The 19,380-nt window shown below is 43.1% G+C and overlaps 1 protein-coding gene across 3 annotated transcripts in view; it reads left to right on the top strand.

Moving 5' to 3' along the window:
• Window positions 1-269: 269 nt before the first annotated feature.
• The window catches only part of MSH3 (mutS homolog 3), a 209,971-nt gene continuing 190,860 nt past the window's right edge, over window positions 270-19,380 (top strand). For all 3 annotated transcript variants that reach the window (XM_066381757.1, XM_066381758.1, XM_066381759.1), the window contains exons 1-6: window positions 270-572; window positions 3,234-3,354; window positions 9,040-9,260; window positions 15,265-15,438; window positions 17,735-17,851; window positions 18,137-18,254. In XM_066381757.1, coding sequence (XP_066237854.1) covers window positions 372-572; window positions 3,234-3,354; window positions 9,040-9,260; window positions 15,265-15,438; window positions 17,735-17,851; window positions 18,137-18,254 — 952 coding nt within the window. In that variant the 5' untranslated portion in view covers window positions 270-371. The remainder of the gene's footprint in view (window positions 573-3,233; window positions 3,355-9,039; window positions 9,261-15,264; window positions 15,439-17,734; window positions 17,852-18,136; window positions 18,255-19,380) is intronic.

Genomic DNA, 19,380 nt, shown 5'->3' on the forward strand with positions numbered 1-19,380 from the left:
CCGCCCCCGCCCAGCCACCCCGCCCCTCGCCTTCATTGGTACGTGCGAGAGCCCCGCCCCCTGCCCCCATTGGTGCGCGCGAGAGCCCCGCCCCCGCCCCAGCCTCCCTGCCCCCTCGCCTCCATTGGTGCGCACGAGAGCCCCGCCCCCGCCCCGGCGTAGCCTCCCTGCCCCCTCGCCTCCATTGGTGCGCACGAGAGTCCCGCCCCCGCCCCGGCGTAGCCACCCTGCCCCCTCGCCGCCATTGGTGCGCGCGAGAGCCCCGCCCCCGCCCCGGCGCACGGCTGGGTCGCGACGGGCTCGCCCTCGCAGGTGCCCGGGAACGCGCGCTCGGCTGGGGTGCTCCTCGGGCTGTCACTCCCCGCCCTGCCATGTCTCTCCGAAAGCCAGCTTCTGGCGGCGGGGCTGGCGCATCCCCTGCAAGGCAAGCGGTTTTGAGCAGATTCTTCCAGTCTGCGGGAAGCCTGAAATCCACCTCCTCCCCCACCGGCGTGGCGGAGAGGCCCGGACCTGACTCCGACTCGGTAGCGCCTCCAGCGTCCACTTTGCAGCCCCAGTTGCCGCAACACGTGGTGGGTTTGGTCTAAGACTGGGCGGGGTCAGCAGGGGGGGCGGGGCAAGACCAGCAGGGGCGGGGCCTGTGGGTGTGGCGGGGTGGAGGCGCGTCAATCAGGGAGATTTCGGTGCGGGAGGAAAAGGGACAGTATTGAGCAGGTATAGGTGGGAAAAGCCGGGCCATCGTTCATCCTAAGTAATACTAGTTCAAGGATTGTAGTTTCATCTTGGGGTCACAACAGACTTGAGGCCGTTGAGGCTTGTTAGTGGCAGATCAGAGACAGTAACTAAGGTCTCTTGACTTCCATTCTGTTGCGGGTAAGGGCCTGTGGGCAAAGGATACATCTTTTTTTTTTTTTTTTTTTTTACAGAGGCAGAGTTAGACAGGGACAGACAGACAGGAACGGAGAGAGATGAGAAGCATCAATCATCAGTTTCTCGTTGCGCGTTGTGACTTCTTAGTTGTTCATTGATTGCTTTCTTACATGTGCCTTGGCCGTGGGCCTTCAGCAGACCGAGTAACCCCCTGCTGGAGCCAGGGACCTTGGGTCCAAGCTGGTGAGCTCTTTGCTCAAGCCAGATGAGCCCGCGCTCAAGCTGGTGAGCTTGGGGTCTCGAACCTGGGTCCTTCTGCATCCCAGTCCGGCACTCTATCCACTGCGCCACCACCTGGTCAGGCAGGATACATCTTTTAGCTTTTCTTTATCCTCTCTTTTTTGGTCCCTGGATTGAAGGTTGAAGAGGAGCTTTATTTATCTTACTTATATGCTTACATGGGTTTTGTTCGGTGCCACCCTTCCACTGAATCAAAGAAGTAGAGTTTGCTTGTTTGTTTTTTACTGGGGGGGGGAGTTGTGGGGGTGGTGGGGGTGCTGCCATAGGGAAAGCCTAAGGGTGAGCCCTTACTGGAGTCCCTGGTAGAGTATTTCTCAGACTGGGATGTTGAAGGGGATTGAGACTGGCTTCCAGCCACCCTCTTAAGTTTTAATGAGGGTGACAGTTGGGCTGCTTCAGAATCTTGTTCCCTTAATTTATTTTTTCCATAGAGTGATTGGACCTCCCCTGTTTTTGTTTTTTGATAAAGGCTACATTTTTATGAATTCACAAGATTTACCCACCATTTAGAAAGTATTTGGCGAAAGAGTTAAGTTTTTGACAGGCTTCCTGCCAACAAATGTCCATCATCTTGTGGCTTCTTCAGCGGTGAACATAAAACATAAATTACAATTCACGTTTTACAAATGATACTGTTCTTTTATTGTCAATCTAATTTCATCTTTTCTAAATAATTTTTTTTTCTCTGAAAGATACTGTATTTAACATATGTAAGTAGAGTAATTCTAGTTACATAATTTGGGATAGGTGAAGGCTGATTGAGTAAAGAAAGGTAGCAAGCAGCCTTGGTTCTATTTATCTGAGGAAGGCTTGAGATGCTGAGACACCATGACCTGTCAGTCTCTTCTTTGTCTTGGATGATGGTGAAAACATTCAGCCAGAGGTGGGATTGAAACCTGTCGCACTGGTTCTGCAGAATTGATACCTGTGTTTGGTTGAGTTGGTGAACCGGTTGTTAAAATGGCACTTGTAATCAGGGTTCTCTCTAAGGTGGGTGCCTGGGCAACCGCCCAATGTGGAAATCACAAATTTACATTCCTTACTCATTCTTTTTTTTTTTTTTTGTATTTTTCTGAAGCTGGAAACAGGGAGAGACAGTCAGACAGACTCCCGCATGCGCCCGACCGGGATCCACCCGGCACGCCCACCAGGGGGCGATGCTCTGCCCATCCTGGGCGTCGCCATATTGCGACCAGAGCCACTCTAGCGCCTGAGGCAGAGGCCAAGGAGCCATCCCCAGCGCCCGGGCCATCCTTGCTCCAATGGAGCCTTGGCTGCGGGAGGGGAAGAGAGAGACAGAGAGGAAAGTGCGGCGGAGGGGTGGAGAAGCAAATGGGCGCTTCTCCTATGTGCCCTGGCCGGGAATCGAACCCTGGTCCTCCGCACGCTAGGCCGACGCTCCACCGCTGAGCCAACCGGCCAGGGCTACTCATTCTTTTTTAACATTCATCTGCGCAACAGCGTATTCTAAGTGCCCATAGTAATGTTCGTTCCATCCATAGGTGAAAAAAATTTGACAGAACTATGCTTGTAATATTTATTCATTTCATAAAACTCTTTGATGAAATACTGCATTTTAATTCCCTCATGTTTGTTACTTCAGTACTTCAGTAAAGAAACGTATAACGTAAAGAGAAAAAGTATCAAACAACCAGGGGGTGACAAGCTGTCATAGGAAATATCTTAAATAACAATTTTATTGTTTTTTGTCAGGTATAATTTAATATTTTTTTCATTAATATTTTAAAACTCTTATAACATAGTCTAGTTTGTATAGCTCTTTTATTGTTCTTATTTAAGTATTAAATGCATAAAATAATAAACCACCTTTCAGTATATTGTTTCTTCATACTTCAAATAGTCGTTAGGACAGAGAACCGGTTGTTAAATTATTTGAATCCCAGCACTGCAGTCACCTCTGAGTCTTTTCAGAGCTCAAAGTAGGTGATTCTGGGAAGGAAGGATGGCAAGGACCTTGCTGTCATTCAGACGTAAAATTATTTCTCATACATCATGTTGTGAGATTAGAGATAACATACCATTTTTTAACTTTCCTGACATAGGTTGCAGAAGTTGACAGAAGTAAAAAAAGAACACTAGAGAATGATGGGCCTGTTAAAAAGAAAGCAAGGATAGTCCAAGAAAAGGAAGTTCAAAGTCATTCAGTATTGTCGGGGAACCCTGGTGAGTTCTGTGCAATGATTTTCATTCTCATCAGTCATGGCTCTGATATTCTTGCATCAACTAGGGCAGTGGTCCCCAGCCTTTTTTGGGCCACGGACCGGTTTAATGTCAGAAAATATTTTCACGGATCGGCCTTTAGAGTGGGATGGATAAATGTATCACGTGACCGAGACAAGTGTTAAAAGTGAGTCTTAGACGGATGTAACAGAGGGAATCTGATCATTTTTTAAAAAATAAAACATCCTTCAGACTTAAATATAAATAAAACAGAAATAATTCTTTCTCTGCGGACCGGTACCGGTCTGTGGCCCGGGGGTTGGGGACCACTGAACGAGAGGGCAGAGGAGACCATTTGGAGAGTTGTGCTATTTTTTTCCTTTATGGAGAAAGGTCTCCATTGTGCTTGAGTAGAGTGGCCTCACCATAAGTGGTGGTGATGTGTGTAGGGAGGTTGGAGGAGTAGAGGTAAGAGCTGGAGTTCTGCAGTTTGGCTGTAGTTCCCTTCAGCTAATTTTTGTTCTGATTATAAAAGTAAAACATGTTGTTAAAAAGATTAACACAGAAATGTAGAAGGTAGACAGTGAAAGCCCCCATAGTATCTCCCTTTCAGTGATGCTTACTGCTAATTTTTAGGGGTGCTGTATTTTCTTTCAGGTTTTTCTATTTATACACATAGACCCACACATTAGTTAATAATATTTTATAAGTTGTTTTACACTCTTTATGCTAATTTGCTGTCTTTTTCCACTTAGCAGAACACGTCAGGACAGGTAGTTCTCCCCTGTCCTTTTTAAAACATAAAGTTGTTTTTTCTATATGTGAAAAGATTTGGCTAAAACTACCGTTCCTGAGGTCCTAGACCAGTGGTTCTCAACCTTTCTAATGCCGTGACCCCGCAATACAGTTCCTCATGTTGTGGTGACCCCAAACCAAAAAATAATTTTGGTGGCTACTTCAGAACTGTAATTTTGCTACAGTTATGATTCGGAATGTAAATACCTGATATGCATTATGTATTTTCCGATGGCTTTAGGCGACCCCGCTGGGGTCGCGACCCACAGGTTGAGAACCGCTGTCCTAGATCTTTCTAGGTGGTGTTGCATAAATAAGTGGTTGAGTAGATTTTTCTCTGGTTTTTGGCTTCAATTTGCAATAAGGGAATACAGAAAAACTTCTTTCTTTATTATCCCCATTCTTGAACTGACATATGCCTTTTTGAAGTGACAACAGCTCAGGAATGAAGCTTTGTGGCAGGCAGACTCATCCTTGGCAGTGGCGGGTGTCGAGTAGTAGGGTAGAGAAGAAGGATAAGGAGGAGGGCATGAAAGTAAGCCATCAGAGGGTCTCACCACACACACACCAAGTCCTTGTCCCTTGGTCCACACCGCTGCAGATCCAGTCAACTGAACTCTCAGCTTGTGGAAATAAGGCCATAAACATGGAAATTTTTGAACAATACATAATGGGGAAAAAAGAGGAACATTTACCAGCCAGAAGAATTGTTGGCTAATTCACCTCAAGTTATTTTTTTTTCAGTTACAGTTGACATTCAATTTTATTTTATATTTTGTGTGTACAGCATAGTGATTAGAAATTTATATAATTTGTGATGTGATCCCCCTGAGAAGTCTAGTATCCCTGGCACTATATATAGTTATTATAATATTTTTTTCCCCCTTCTTTTTCCAAGTGAGAGGAGGGGAGATAGAGAGACAGACTTCTGCATGTGCCCTGGCTAGGATCCATCTGGCAACCCTGTTTGGGGCTGATGCTCTGCCCATCTGGGGCCATGCTACCAGCCAAGCTATTTTTAGCACCTGAGGCAGAGGCTTCATGGAGCCATCTTCTGTGCCTGGGGTTGATGTGCTCAAACCAGTTGAGCAATGGCTGCAGGAGGGAAAGAGAGAGAGTAAAAGAATAGGGGGAGGGAGAGGGGTGGAAAAGCAGATGGTCGCTATTCCTGTGTGCCCTAACCAGGAGTTGAACCCGGGACATCCACATGCTGTACTGACACTCTACCACTAAGCCAACTGGCCAGGGCCAGTTATTACAATATTGTTGACTTTATTCCCTATGCTGTATTCTACATCTCCAGTACCTCGTTTTTTATTTTCTTTTTTCTTTTCTTTTTTTTTGGCAAGTGAGAGAAATAGAGATGAGAAGCATCAGCTTGTAGTTGTGCCACTTTAGTTGTTCATTGATTGCTTCTCATATGTGCCTTGACCAAGTGAGAGTTGGTGTGGGGGGCTCAAGCCAGTGACCTTTGGGCTTAAGCCAGTGACCATGGAACCATGTTGATGGTCCCACACTCAAGCTAGCAACCCTGCACTCAAGCTGGTGAGCCTATGCTCAAGCCTGTGAACTCGAGGTTTCGAACCTGGGACCTCAGTGTCCCAGATTGATGCAGGCTATGCAGCTCTGCCCACTGCACCACCACTGGTCAGGCTCACCTCAGGCTTTCAGTACATTCATTTTAGATATTGTTTTTTTTTTCCAGAATTTGGTCCCCATACCTATCCTGGGAAATATTCTTGTTTCCTTAGGAAGGAACCCTTGTATAATATACAAATATAAACTTTTAAAGAGTGATTCAAGTATGTATTTTGAATTCTAGCTTTAAGATTAATAGGAGGTAAGATTAAGTATATATCTGAGAAGAGGTTTAAATAGAAATATGAAAAGTTTTAAACTTTTAGAAATGAACAAAACACAACACTTGTCCTCAGAGTGTTTTTGCTTAAAATGTAAGGTAAGAGACCCTGGCTGGTTGGCTCAGTGGTAGAGCGTTGGCCTGGTGTGCAGGAGTCCCAGGTTCGATTCCCTGCCAGGGCACACAGGAAAAGCGCCCATCTGCTTTTCCACCCCTCCCCATCTCCTTACTCTCTGTCTCTCTCTTCCCTTCTCGCAGCCAAGGCTCCACTGGAGCAAAGTTGGCCAGGGCGCTGAGGATGGCTCTGTGGCCTCTGCCTCAGGCGCTAGAGTGGCTCTGGTTGCAACAGAGTGACACCCCAGATGGGCAGAGCATCGCCCCCTGGTGGGCATGCCGGGTGGATCCCGGTCGGGTGCATGCGGGAGTCTGTCTGACTGCCTCCCCGTTTCCAGCTTCAGAAAAATACAAAAAAAAAAAAAAAAAAAAAAAGTAAGGTAAGAGCCATCCTACTTTCCTTATATATAATACCTAAATAGTACATACAGGCAGTCCCTGGGTTACAAGGAGGTTATGTAGGTTTGTTCTTATGTTGAATTTATATGTAAATTGGAACAGGTAGATTTACCTATTGAATACATCTTAGACAGATGTTTGTCTTAACATAGTATTTATTTTTACTTTTCTGTGCTATAAATACTTAAACATTTTCAAACCTACAGAACCTATCTTGTTCATAACCCGGGAACTTCCTGTATTACTCTAAAGGGTAAAATACTATTTTCTGGCATAGAGCAGATTAGTAGTAAATGATCATTTGCCTTCTTCTGGGGATTGATTGCATATAGGTAACTGGTAATTGGCAGACTGATAAGTGCTATAGAGCAGTGTTTTTCAACTAGTGTGCCGTGACACACTAGTGTGCCGTGAGACATGGTCAGGTGTGTCGTGGGGAAATTAAACATGGGTCCCCAAATTACGGCCCATGTGCCGGATACGGCCCGTGGAGGCTATTTATCTGGCCTGTCGCCAGCCACCTCCATCCAAATATAAACATTCCCCTCACAATCCCTCCAGCTATCAGCGACAGGAAGAGTGGAGGCACAGGGAATGCTCACTAACCAATCACCTTCTAGGATTCATCCCGACCACTAGAGATGAACCAATAGTAGGCCGCCTCTCATCTACACCCAGAAAGGTCCCCGCGCGGGCTGCCGCACACTTGTCATTGTGTGGCCGCAGCGAGTAGTTGAAGCTGCTACTCCTCCCCATGGTCCCGATTTCTAATCCTGGTCAGGACTGGAGGTAAATGTTGCCACCACTAGATGAAGCCTCAGCCTCAGCTGGTTATGTCTATCCTGATGGTATATATAGATATTTGACCTTTTTCTTTTTAAAAGAGGCCCCCACAGAGGGTGATATACAATGCATCACAATGCATCACAATGTTATCTATATTGTCTATGGCCTCCTGAAGGGTCATCTTCTTAAAGAGCTCAAATCTCTATATACACCATCAAAACAGACAGAACCAAGGCCCCTGCATCCAGCTGACCATGGGATTTGAACCCACAACCTCAGGGAGAACTCTAGTATTTATCAGAATCCTTACCTAGAAAGCAAACTTCTCAATCGGACAGTAGAGATGCTCTGAGGACTTATAATGTTACACAAGTACCCAACATTTTCTAAAATTGATTTTGTCCAGTCTCTATATAGAGAGAGTATTTGCCAAATTGATTTGAACCCACAACCTTGATGAAAGCTCCAGTATCTATTAGCAGGACTGTATATATGAGGTTACATGGGACTGTATATATGAGGGATGTTACATGGGACTGTATATATGAGGAGGTTATCCTTTTTTATTTAACTTTTTTTAAATAAATGTAATTTTTTAAACTTTAAATAAATTCTAACAGAGTGTCATTTTGTGTCATTTTGGTAGGTGGTGTGCCCCAGGATTTTGTAAATGTAAAAAATGTGCCGCGGCTCAAAAAAGGTTGAAAATCACTGCTATAGAGAGATACGATCTTGTGACAGGAACACAGAGAAAGAAAAGATGAGTTTGGTGGGGAATCAGCAGAGCCTTTCGTGGGAAAGGTAGCTTTGAGATGGCCCTTGGTGAATGAGTACAGTTTTGACATGTGTTACCTGGGGGCAAGGCCACACCAGGGAGAAAGAATGGCAGGGGCAAAGCTGTGGAGGCAGGAAAGCAGGTGTGTCTGCAGTAGTGGTCTGTTTTCCTCGGTGCACTCCTGGTGTTAGTATCTTTAGGTCTTCCCAGTTGGGTCTCTCCCGCTTCTGCCTTAGGAGAGAGCTCTGTTCTGAAAAGAAGCTCTCAGCCGAGGCTGTGTTTCTCCCCATGCAGAAAGAACAATAAGATTATTTCCATCTGTATCCTTTTGGCTTAGGCACAGTGCTGCATCTCAACTGTGTCTGTTTTGCCTTTTCCAGAGAAATCTCCAGTCTTCTGCTGATGTGGAGGAAGGACAGCTGCTCTTGAATTTGGAGTAGGATAGAGGATTAGGGATCAAATTACTTAGAACCAATCCTCTACTTTAGAACCTCCCTGTATTCCATTTTTAGTGCTACTGGTGCCCTAATTCCTGAGCCTTTGAAGCATTTTGTGTTGTAAATATAAGACTGGTTCTTGGTTTTCTTCACTCTGATTTAGGATTCAGCTTTCAGGTGTGCTACATTGGTTGTCACTCTTTCATTTTTCCTTCTAGTCTCAGATATTTGCAGTTCGCACATCTTTTCTTTCTGTACTTATGGGCTTATAGCTTTAAAAAAAAAGCAAACCCTGTAGTTTCTAATGGGGGTTTAGGACCAAGTAAAATTGTAAATTAGATGTATGTCTCATATGTCTTAAGTATGGCATCTTTACCCTTAACCCAAGTTTATTTATTTCCTTAACATATTTTAGCTAGAATCATTGTTTTAGTATGAAACTCCTTTTCAAAAATCCTGTGCTGGTTATGAATTGACATAATGAGACAAAATACTACTGTTATATTTGTTTCTGATTTGCTAAGAGCCAAGGAAATGTCTGAGGACCAGGAGTGTTTTAAAGTCTCTGGAAAGACTCAAAGAATTCTGCTGCGATTCCGCTCTTCCTCAAAACAGAGTCCAGAGAGAGCCTCTTCAGGAGAAATTTGCAGTTCTGCCGAAATGTACTGATTTTGATGCTATCAGCCTTTTGCATGCAAAGAATGCAGTTTCTTCCAAAGATTCCAAATCTCAAACTGGTCAAAAGGTATGTATGTAACATTATATAGATGAATACCCGATTACTAGAAGAGTAGGTTCTGAAGTGCCGTTAGGTTTTGTGGGTCCACTTAGGGCATTGTACCCAAACTTGGATGATCATCTGAATTAGTTGAGCTTTTGCTTTTATTTTATTTTATTTTATTTTGAAATCCCTGGAGATTCTGACTTACTATGTATTAAGGAGGGATGAATCAGTTTATATTAAAACAAAGCAAAAGCCTCAGGTGATTCTGATGTATGGCATCAGAATCAGGGGCCATTCATTGACTTGGGGGGATTCTTTGTTGATAGTACAGCACAGTTTCTTATAATCCTCCTTATAGTTTCTGTGATTAGCCTGGATAGTCACAATTGGCAACTTAGATATTTTGAGGTTTTCAGTTGAAGGCGTGGGTGATATAAAGTAAATTTAAAGGTAAAATAACTGAATACAGGTCCATCTACTGTTTTATAATTTATTCATGTTTTTTTGTTTGTTTGTTTGTTTTTTTCTGAAGCTGGAAACGGGGAGAGACAGTCAGACAGACTCCCGCATGCGCCCCACCGGGATCCACCCGGCACGCCCACCAGGGGCAACGCTCTGCCTACCAGGGGGCGATGCTCTGCCCCTCCGGGGCGTCGCTCTGTTGCGACCAGAGCCACTCTAGCCCCTGGGGCAGAGGCCAAGGAGCCATCCCCAGCGCCCGGGCCATCTTTGCTCCAATGGAGCCTTGGCTGCGGGAGGGGAAGAGAGAGACAGAGAGGAAGGAGGGGTGGGGGTGGAGAAGCAAATGGGCACTTCTCCTGTGTGCCCTGGCCGGTAATCGACCCCGGGTCCCCCGCACGCCAGGCCGACGCTCTACCGCTGAGCCAACCAGCCAGGGCCTAATTTATTCATGTTTTTTATCATTGCAAAGTCACGGAATTTAATTCTTACTCCATCTTTGAAATCTACAATTTAGAATAGTAGTATTCAGCCCATTTTGAATTAGAATCACTGGAGAACTTAAAAATATAATGATAGCAAACACTTTTCCTTAGAATTATATAATTGGTTTTCAATAAGAACTGGACATGGATATTGTTTAAAAGCTTTCATTTTAATGTGTAGTCATGGTTGAGAACCACTGAATTAGAGAAGTAGTCTTTATATATCTTTTGAATGATTTAAATCTAATGAAAGCTATAGATTCTTCCCTCAGAAAAATACCAAGCTAAGATCCATTGACTTACCATAGATCATCAGGAAAATAAAAGGTATTTTTGCTCTTATTTTTAATCTCTTTCAATACTTAAAAGCAGTTAATCAGTCTGTAGTGGTCATAAAATATAGAGGTCAAAAAGTTTGTCTATTAAAGCTCATAATTTATTAATTGGAGAATTTACTCTAGGGCCTCACAAGAGCCTGTTTACTATTGCTTTTTGCATAGAATGACCAACTTGGCATTTCCAATTCATAGAAAATTAGGAGTAACCAGTTAAAAGGGATACTGAAAGTAGTATATGGATATTATTATGAGTGATAACTAAATATATGATGGCATGGGAGGACACAGACAAATGGCAAAAAGCTGCTGCGAACCAGCGTGGCTAGTAATTGTTTAGGGCCTGAGTGATAACCGTGCAGTATGAAGAAATAGACTCAAAGAGAAAAAGGATGGGATCAGTAGGTCTCTGCACAGCTCATAGCTTGCAAGAGCAAAAACCAGAACCCCCAGTCTACTTTATTATATAGTGCAGAGCCATATACAAATAAGGAAGTCTGATACAAAGTCACACATCTGAGGCATAAATGGGAATCCTCATAAGAGTGCATCCCCCCCCCCCCCCAGGGTGTGGGGAACATTTTAGTCTTAGAAGGCTGTGGGAAAGATCTTAGTCTTCGAAGGGTGTGGGGAAGAGCTTAGTCTTAAACTAAGCCCTAGGCCAGGGGTCCCCAAACTACAGCCCGCGGCCGCATGTGGCCCCCTGAGGCCATTTATCCGGCCCCGCCACACTTCGGAAGGGGCACCTCTTTCATTGGTGGTCAGCAAGAGGAGCATAGTTCCCATTGAAATACTGGTCAGTTTGTTGATTTAAATTTACTTGTTCTTTATTTTAAATATTGTATTTGTTCCCGTTTTGTTTTTTTACTTTAAAAAAAGATATGTACAGTGTGCATAGGGATTTGTTCATAGTTTTTTTTATAGTCTGGCCCTCCAACGATCTGAGGGACAGTGAACTGGCCCCCTGTGAAAAAAGATTGGGGACCCCTGCCCTAGGCTATAAGGACTTTGTTAGCTTACAGCCTGTCTCCAGGAAAAGCTACGGAATAAATTTTACTGCCCAGTTGTCTGGGATCCGTAGTGTGGGGTTGACAACCCATAGGTTTTCATAGCTCCTGAAATTTTCATTTTATTAATCTGATCATCCTGAGTTGTCAAGACAAAGTTTAATTGAGTTCAGAATGTTTTCTCTGGGACTATGGAAGAGTACAGTATATCTGAGAAATATTTTTCCCCAAGTGGTAAAAAAAAAAGTTTAATACTCAAGTATTCAAATTGACTTATCTATGCATAAAACTTTTTTCCTGGGTGCCTATTCTCATTCCATATATGAATAAGGACTTTATAGTAAGGACTTTTTATTTCTAGGCAATTTATTTTTTGAGGTATTAAGTTTTTCAATATGTAGTATTCCTGGAGTTTACATAAAAGTCAGGGACTGGAATGCTGAGGTCCCCAGTCGGAGGCCCTGTGCTTTCCCGGTCAAGGCTCATGCAACAAGCAACCAATGAATGACTAAAGTCAATCAACCTGAGTTGATAATTCTCACTCCTCCTACCTCTCCTCTCTCTGTAAAATCAATTAAAAAAAAAAGAAAATGAAGTAGAAAATATCCATCAAAATTAAAGGCACATGCTTTGTCTATGACTATGTGATATGTTAACCCACACCTCTCCACACCTAACTGCTGTGTTTTATTTTGTTTTTTAATTTTTAGTGAGAGGAAGGGAGGCAGAGAAACAAACTCTTGTATGTGTCCTGACCGGGATCCACCCAGCATGCGCACTAAGGGGTGGAGCCACTGCTCTGTTGCTCAGCAACGGAGCCATTTTTTTTTTTTTTTTTAAAAGCATCTGAGGTCGAGCCTGACCTGTGGTGGCGCAGTGGATAAAGCATCGACCTGGAAATACTGAGGTCACCAGTTCAAAACCCTGGGCTTGCCTGGTCAAGGCACATATGGGAGTTGATACTTCCAGCTCCTCCCCCCTTCTCTCTCTCTGTCTCTCTCTCCTCTCTCTGCCTCTCTCTCTCCCTCTCTCTCTCCTCTCTAAAAATGAATAAATAAAAAATAAAATTTAAAAGCATCTGAGGTCGAGGCCTCAGGAGCCCTGCTCAGCGCCCGAGGCTAACTTGCTGGAACCAATCCAGCCATGGCTACAGGAGGAGAAGAGAGAGGGTGGGGAAGGGTGGAGAAGCAGATGATCAATTCTCTTATGTACCCTGACCAGGAATCAACCTGGGTCATCCACATACGGGGCAGATGCTCTACTACTGAGCCAACCGGCCAGGGCCTGTTGCTGATCTTTAAAAGTTTGCTAGGCTATACTTTCAGATAAATTGTTTCTCTACCTGCTGTCCCAGCCAAGCTAAAATTTTAAAACATTTAGCAAAAATAAAGTACATGTTTTCTTGGATCGGAGCTCTGTCTCTGGGCTACATAGGGTATTTCTCTGTCTGTTCTTCCTCTGTTGGTCCTTGGTTTTTCAGGCTATATTTTTAATTCCAGGGGTAGCTGGTAAATTTTTTTGGATGTTGGCAGTGACACAATGACAATTAATTAGAACTTGGCTATATTCTACAAATGTGTCTCTTTTTACCTTTTGTATAAATAAGGCTCATAAGCAAGGAATTTGCTCCAAGCTGTGAATTGGAATTAATTATGGTTTTCATACAGGAAAGTAAGGATAGCAGGAATACTAATGTTGAAAACGTAACCTTGCGATTTATGTTTTCCAAAAGTTTCTTTATTTTATTTTATTTATTCCATGAAGTATACTAGTAATTAAAGCCCTAAAATCCCTAAATTACTGTCACCCCAAAAATTTTAATTAAAATTCTTTAAATTTCTTTTATTTTTTATTTTATTTTATTTTTTATTTTTTTGTATTTTTCTGAAGTTGGAAACGGGGAGGCAGTCAGACAGACTCCTGAATGCGCCTGACTGGGATCCACCCGGCATGCCCACCAGGTGGCGATGCTCTGCCCATCTGGGGTGTTGCTCTGTTGCAACCAGAGCCATTCTAGCGCCTGAGGCAGAGGCCACAGAGCCATTCTCAGTGCCCGGGCAAACTTTGCTCCAATGGAGCCTCGGCTGTGGGAGGGGAAGAGAGAGACAAAGAGGAAGGAGAGGGGGAGGGGTGGAGAAACAGATGGGCCCTTTTCCTGTGTGCCCTGGCCGGGAATTGAACCCAGGACTACTGCACGCCAGGCCAACGCTCTACCACTGAGCCAACCGGCCAGGGCCAAAATTCTTTAAATTTCAACACTATTTCTTAAAAAGTTCTAATTGTGGTTCTTTCTTGGGTTACTTATAGAATATACTTTCTTGTAGACTGTTCTTGGAAATGTCAAATATTGCAATTTTAGGGTTCGCATGCTGATTGAAGGGACACCTAGAAGTAGTTTAGGATTCTGCCTTACAGCTAGAGACAGATTTACACCTGCTGACTGTGCCTTACACACCTGGAATAAACAATAAAGAAAAATGTTAATTACAATAGGTTTAATGAAATTAAGTGTAAAAAGTATACAAAACATGATAATGTTTAGACTTTCAAAATTTGCTTTAATAATTACATAGTAGTTTAGTTTGGCTCATAATTTTTTTTTTTCTTACAGGGACAGAGAGAGAGTCAGAGAGAGGGATAGATAGGGCCAGACAGACAGGAACGGAGAGAGATGAGAAGCATCAATCATCAAGTTTCTCGTTGCGACACCTTAGTTGTTCATTGATTGCTTTCTCATATGTGCCTTGACCGTGGCCTTCAGCAGATGGAGTGACCCCTTGCTCAGGGGCCTTAGGTCCGAGCTGGTGAGCTTTTTTTTTTTTTTTGCTCAACCCAGATGGGCTCATGCTCAAGCTGGCGACCTCGGGGTCTTGATCCTGGGTCCTCCGCATCCCAGTCCGATACTCTATCCACTGCGCCACTGCCTGGTCAGGCTCATAATTTTTTTTTGTTTTTTACTTTGAAAAAAATTTAAACTTACAAAAAATTTTGCCTTAATATACTGTGTACTCTTCAGATTCACCAGTTGTTAGTTTCGTATCCAAGTCACATTCTCTGTCTCTGGGAACTAATGTTATGGTGTAAGGCCAGTAGTTATGGCTGATGTGGCCATTCACATGAAGGTTCTCATTGGATTCGGACAGACGGTAAAGAAACAGTGGGGCCAAAAATGGTGGGCCATTCCTTTATTAAAGTCTTGCACTGGCCGTTGAGCAAACACTCAAAACAAACACTTCCCTTTCACTCAGGGCTCCCAAGGCCCTGACACATTATCCGGTTCCACAACTGGGAGAATCTTTTCTGGTTCCTCCTAGAATCAAAGGCTCCACCAGTCTCAGCAGAGCTCACAAAGCCCCTCAGCTCTGAGTCCCCATCTGCACGTCTTCTTTCTCTGCACAAACTGGCTTCTTCTTCAACACTCTGCATTCTCTCTGCTCTCACTCTGCAAACATGGCTTCTTTCTTCTCTCTCCTTTTAAAACTTTCTGGTGCAAAAACCTCTCCAGCAAACATTAGCAAAACAATAGCCCTTCCCAAGCAGGGAGTTAATTTACAATTTCACAGACCACATATACCTGGTGCTGCCCAGCCCCCAATGCAAACTATAAGTGAGCAAACAAAAAAAATCATATTTTACAAACTTACTTGACCAACATATGGTTAGAACTTTTTCAACTATAAAAGTCTCTTGGTTGCCAGGACAAGACACCTCTAATCTTTGCCATTTTGGATCACCACAGGGGAGTTATCAAAACTTACAGAAAATTTCTGATTCTAAACCACCTAACAAAAGGACCAAAAGCGTCTACACGCCACTAGAATTACAGTACATAGAAATGAAGCAGCAGCAGAAAGATGCAATTCTGTGTGTGGAGTGTGGATATAAGTATAGATTTTTTGGGGAAGATGCAGAGGTAAGTTGTTTTTTCCCCACTTTCATGTTTTTCTTGTTCAACTTTAACTATTTTCCATAGTTTTGTTTCATTTTCTGACCTTATGAAGAAGTGAATGTAATTGATTGTCCTATAAAAATGCTGTCATTTAAAGTAAAACATATAAATAAACAAAGACAAACCTGGTGAGAGCTAGACTTGTGGGGAAGGAGGTGAGGGGTTCCTACTGGAATATTGGTGCTTGTCCTCCATGGGGCCAGCTCAGTGCCTTTCATCCACTGAAAGCTGATTGGATGAATCAGATAGTTAGGGAACCATAGTCATGTGAATTATGTTTCCTAATGAAGACTCTAGCCGGAAAAAATTTTGAGTTGTAAATTCCTTTGTTTACCCTTAATTTATGAATTTTACAGCCAGGAACATTATTGAGTCTCAATGGAAAAGCCTGTTAATTCTATCAACCCCTACAGAAGGTGTTTGAAGTCTTACTTTAGTCATTTTGCTATCTCAGTTTGGGTTAGGTTTGTATTTAATTTTGAGTATGTGATTTAGGCCTAAATTAAGATGAGAGTAAATTTGCATTTCAAGGGCAAGCTTAGGGAATTGCTTGGTTGGAGTCCTGGGTGCTTTTGATAATTCCATAGTTTTAGGCCTGGTTGGGTTTTATTTATACCATCAGACAATGACAGGGAGGCACTTCTGCTTACTCCTGGATGGGAAGTGAGGATGTGGCAAACTTTTTCTTCCAGTTTCCTAAATTTTGTTTTGGCAGGAAAGTGAAGTTCCCTAGTTCAGTTGGTATTATGCTGTGTTCTGTGTTGGGAAGTTAGACTTTGAAAAAGTGAACATGTTCCCTGCAGACAGGAACAAATATGTAGTTGTCGTTCTGTAAATGAAGGGGTGAAAGGAAGTAGGTCAAATGATAGGTCTAGCCTGGACCACAGTAAAGGCTGATGTTCCCTACCCTACAGTGATGAACTAGTGCAGTTCAGAAATGGATGGGACAGGGAAATGAGAATGTTGGAATCAGAGTTCCACAGCTCTAGTGGGCAGTCTCTGAGCATGGTGCTTAAGAAAGCTGGGACTCATGTGCTGTTGCCTGGTTCTGCATTTCTATCACTCAAGCATCAATTAGCTAACCAGAGGGGGGTTCTATTCTCACTTCCTCAAAGATGCCAGTGTAGCTTTACAATTTATGTTTACATACCCTTTCATAGTATCTCCTAATGTTCAGTTATTTGCATGTGCTGTGACATCAAATTCGTACTCCATTACAGTTTCCTATTCTAATTCCATTTAAAGCTCAGCACTTGAAAGTTTTTTTTTTCTCTCTCAGAGAGAGTCAGAGAGAGGGATAGACAGGGACAGACAGACAGGAAGGAGAGAGATGAGAAGCATCAATCATCAGTTTTTCGTTGCGACACTTTAGTTGTTCATTGATTGCTTTCTCATATGTGCCTTGACCGTGGGCCTTCAGCAGACCGAGTAACCCCTTGCTCAAGCCAGCAACCTTGGGTCCAATCTGGTGAGCTTTTGCTCAAACCAGATGAGCCCGCGCTCAAGCTGATGACCTTGGAGTCTCAAACCTGGGTCCTCTGCATCCCAGTCCGACGATCTACTCACTGCGCCACCACGTGGTCAGACACTCAGCACTTGAAAGTTTTGATGGAGCTGAAGACGTAGACAAAGACTTGTCATAATCTTCTGAGTCATTTATAGATATAAATGTTGACTCTGAGGTTAGGCCATGGGAACTGCCAAAGCTACTAGATTAAACTGTAGGCTTCTACACGGGGAACAACTTTTAAACTTTTTATTGATATACCACACAGAGAAGGGCACAACTCCTACATGTATACCTTGATAGATTTTTTTTTTTTTTTGACAGAACTGAAGAAGCAGTCAGATAGACTCCCGCATGTGCCTGGCTGGGATCCACCCGGCACGCCCACCAGGGGGCGATGCTCTGCCCATCTGGGCTGTTGCTCTGTTGCGGGCTGGAGCCATTCTAGCACCTAAGGCCGAGGCCGTGGAGCCATCCTCAGTGCCTGGGCCAACTTTGCTCCAATGGAGCCTTGCTGCCAGGGGAAGAGAGAGATAGAGAGAAAGGAGAGGGGGAGGGGTGGAGAAGTAGATGGGTGCCTCCTGTATGCCCTGGCCAGGAATTGAACCCGGGACTTCCGCACACTGGGCCAACACTCTACTGCTGAGCCAACTGGCCAGGTCCACCCTGATGGATTTTTAACAAAGTGAACAAATATCACACAGGGAAACTTGACATATAAAATGATTGATATTCTCTTTTTCAATCTTTTAGATTGCAGCCCAGGAGCTCAATATTTACTGCCATCTAGATCACAACTTCATGACAGCAAGCATACCTACTCACAGGCTGTTTGTTCACTTACGCCGCCTTGTGGCAAAGGGATATAAGGTCAGCTTTGGCTTCAACGTGGGAAAAGGGATCCAATTCTCTTCCAGAGTGAAAATGTGTTTTATAAGGTGGCAGGCTCTCATTCGTTTTGGAATTTGACATTTTGGGTAAATGAAAGTGTGTCATAATTATTAGCATTATATCTTCATAAGTTTTAACATGTTAGATATTTAGAGTAAGTTAAACTGTGGTAAATGTTTCAGAATTAACCTTTTAAAATCTCAAAACCTGTTTTAAAAATTTTTCACCATGTTTGATATTTAATATTCCCTGTTTCTGTTGAAGGTAGGAGTTGTGAAGCAAACCGAAACAGCAGCATTGAAGGCGATTGGGGAGAACAGAAGTTCACTCTTTTCCCGGAAATTGACTGCTCTTTATACAAAATCTACACTCATTGGAGAAGATATCCTTTCTGAAAGAAGGTTTTCTTTTAATTTTAGAGATCTCTGCTTTAAGTAACATTTTTAAAGAAACTTTTCTTTGAAAGGGTATCTTTTTTGGTGAGATTAGGCGGCATGGTTACTTTGACCTTTAATTAGTGTGCTACTGAAGAGCTGTGGGTTGGTCATGATTGGGAAAACAAACATTTTTTTTCAAATATCATAGTAAAAGGAGAGTTTATCGTAGTTTAGGTGCAAGGAAATGGACAACCTGGTAACAGATGATAGCAGGTTAGCAACCGATTTGCAATCACGTTGTTCCTAGACCTGCATGGCAGTGGTCAGGTGCTTAGGCCTGTGAGCTCCTCCAGATCTTCCTGAGGTAAGACCTAAAAAAGAACTTACTGGCTTTTAATTGAGAAAAGAAACTGCAAAGTCAACAGAGTTGCCTGCTTATAAAGCAGAGGCTATCTTCATTAACTGTTAGAGTCATAAAAATTCTATTAGTTTTGACAGTGGATAATAGGTGAAGCCTTCTCTCTTTGTAAGAATCCCTAGTGTGTACAGTGATTGCCCCAAAATTTATGGTGCTTTATAAATTTAATGAGTTGCATGAAGCAAAATGATTTTAACAGCAAAGTCATAAAATTGTCAGTTTTTAAAAACCAAATAATTATGTAAAATACGAGATAAGGCTGTATTTTAAAATGTGTACTATGGGATGGAGTCAGGTCTCAGAATAAAAGAATAGAGGAATAAGGTCTTTTTTTTTAATGTTTTTTTTTTATTTATTCATTTTTAGAGAGGAGAGAGAGCGGGAGAGAAACAGAGAGGGAGAGAGAGGAGAGAGAGAGACAGAGAGAGAGAAGGGGGAGGAGCTGGAAGCATCAACTCCCATATGTGCCTTGACCAGGCAAGCCCAGGGTTTCGAACTGGCGACCTCAGCATTTCCAGGTCAACGCTTTATCCACTGTGCCACCACAGCTCAGGCGAGGAATAAGGTCTTAAATGATACTGTGTAAAGTAATATCTGTTACACTTGATTACAAATCTAGTCATTTAGAGACCTGCTTAGCTTCTACCTAAATTGTGAAGACTGTTTTATAAATGTCATGAATAGGGAATGGTTATCACTCAGAATGGACCCCT

The sequence above is a fragment of the Saccopteryx leptura genome, chromosome 4, assembly GCF_036850995.1.
Source record: "Saccopteryx leptura isolate mSacLep1 chromosome 4, mSacLep1_pri_phased_curated, whole genome shotgun sequence".
NCBI classification, from domain to species: Eukaryota; Metazoa; Chordata; class Mammalia; order Chiroptera; family Emballonuridae; genus Saccopteryx; species Saccopteryx leptura.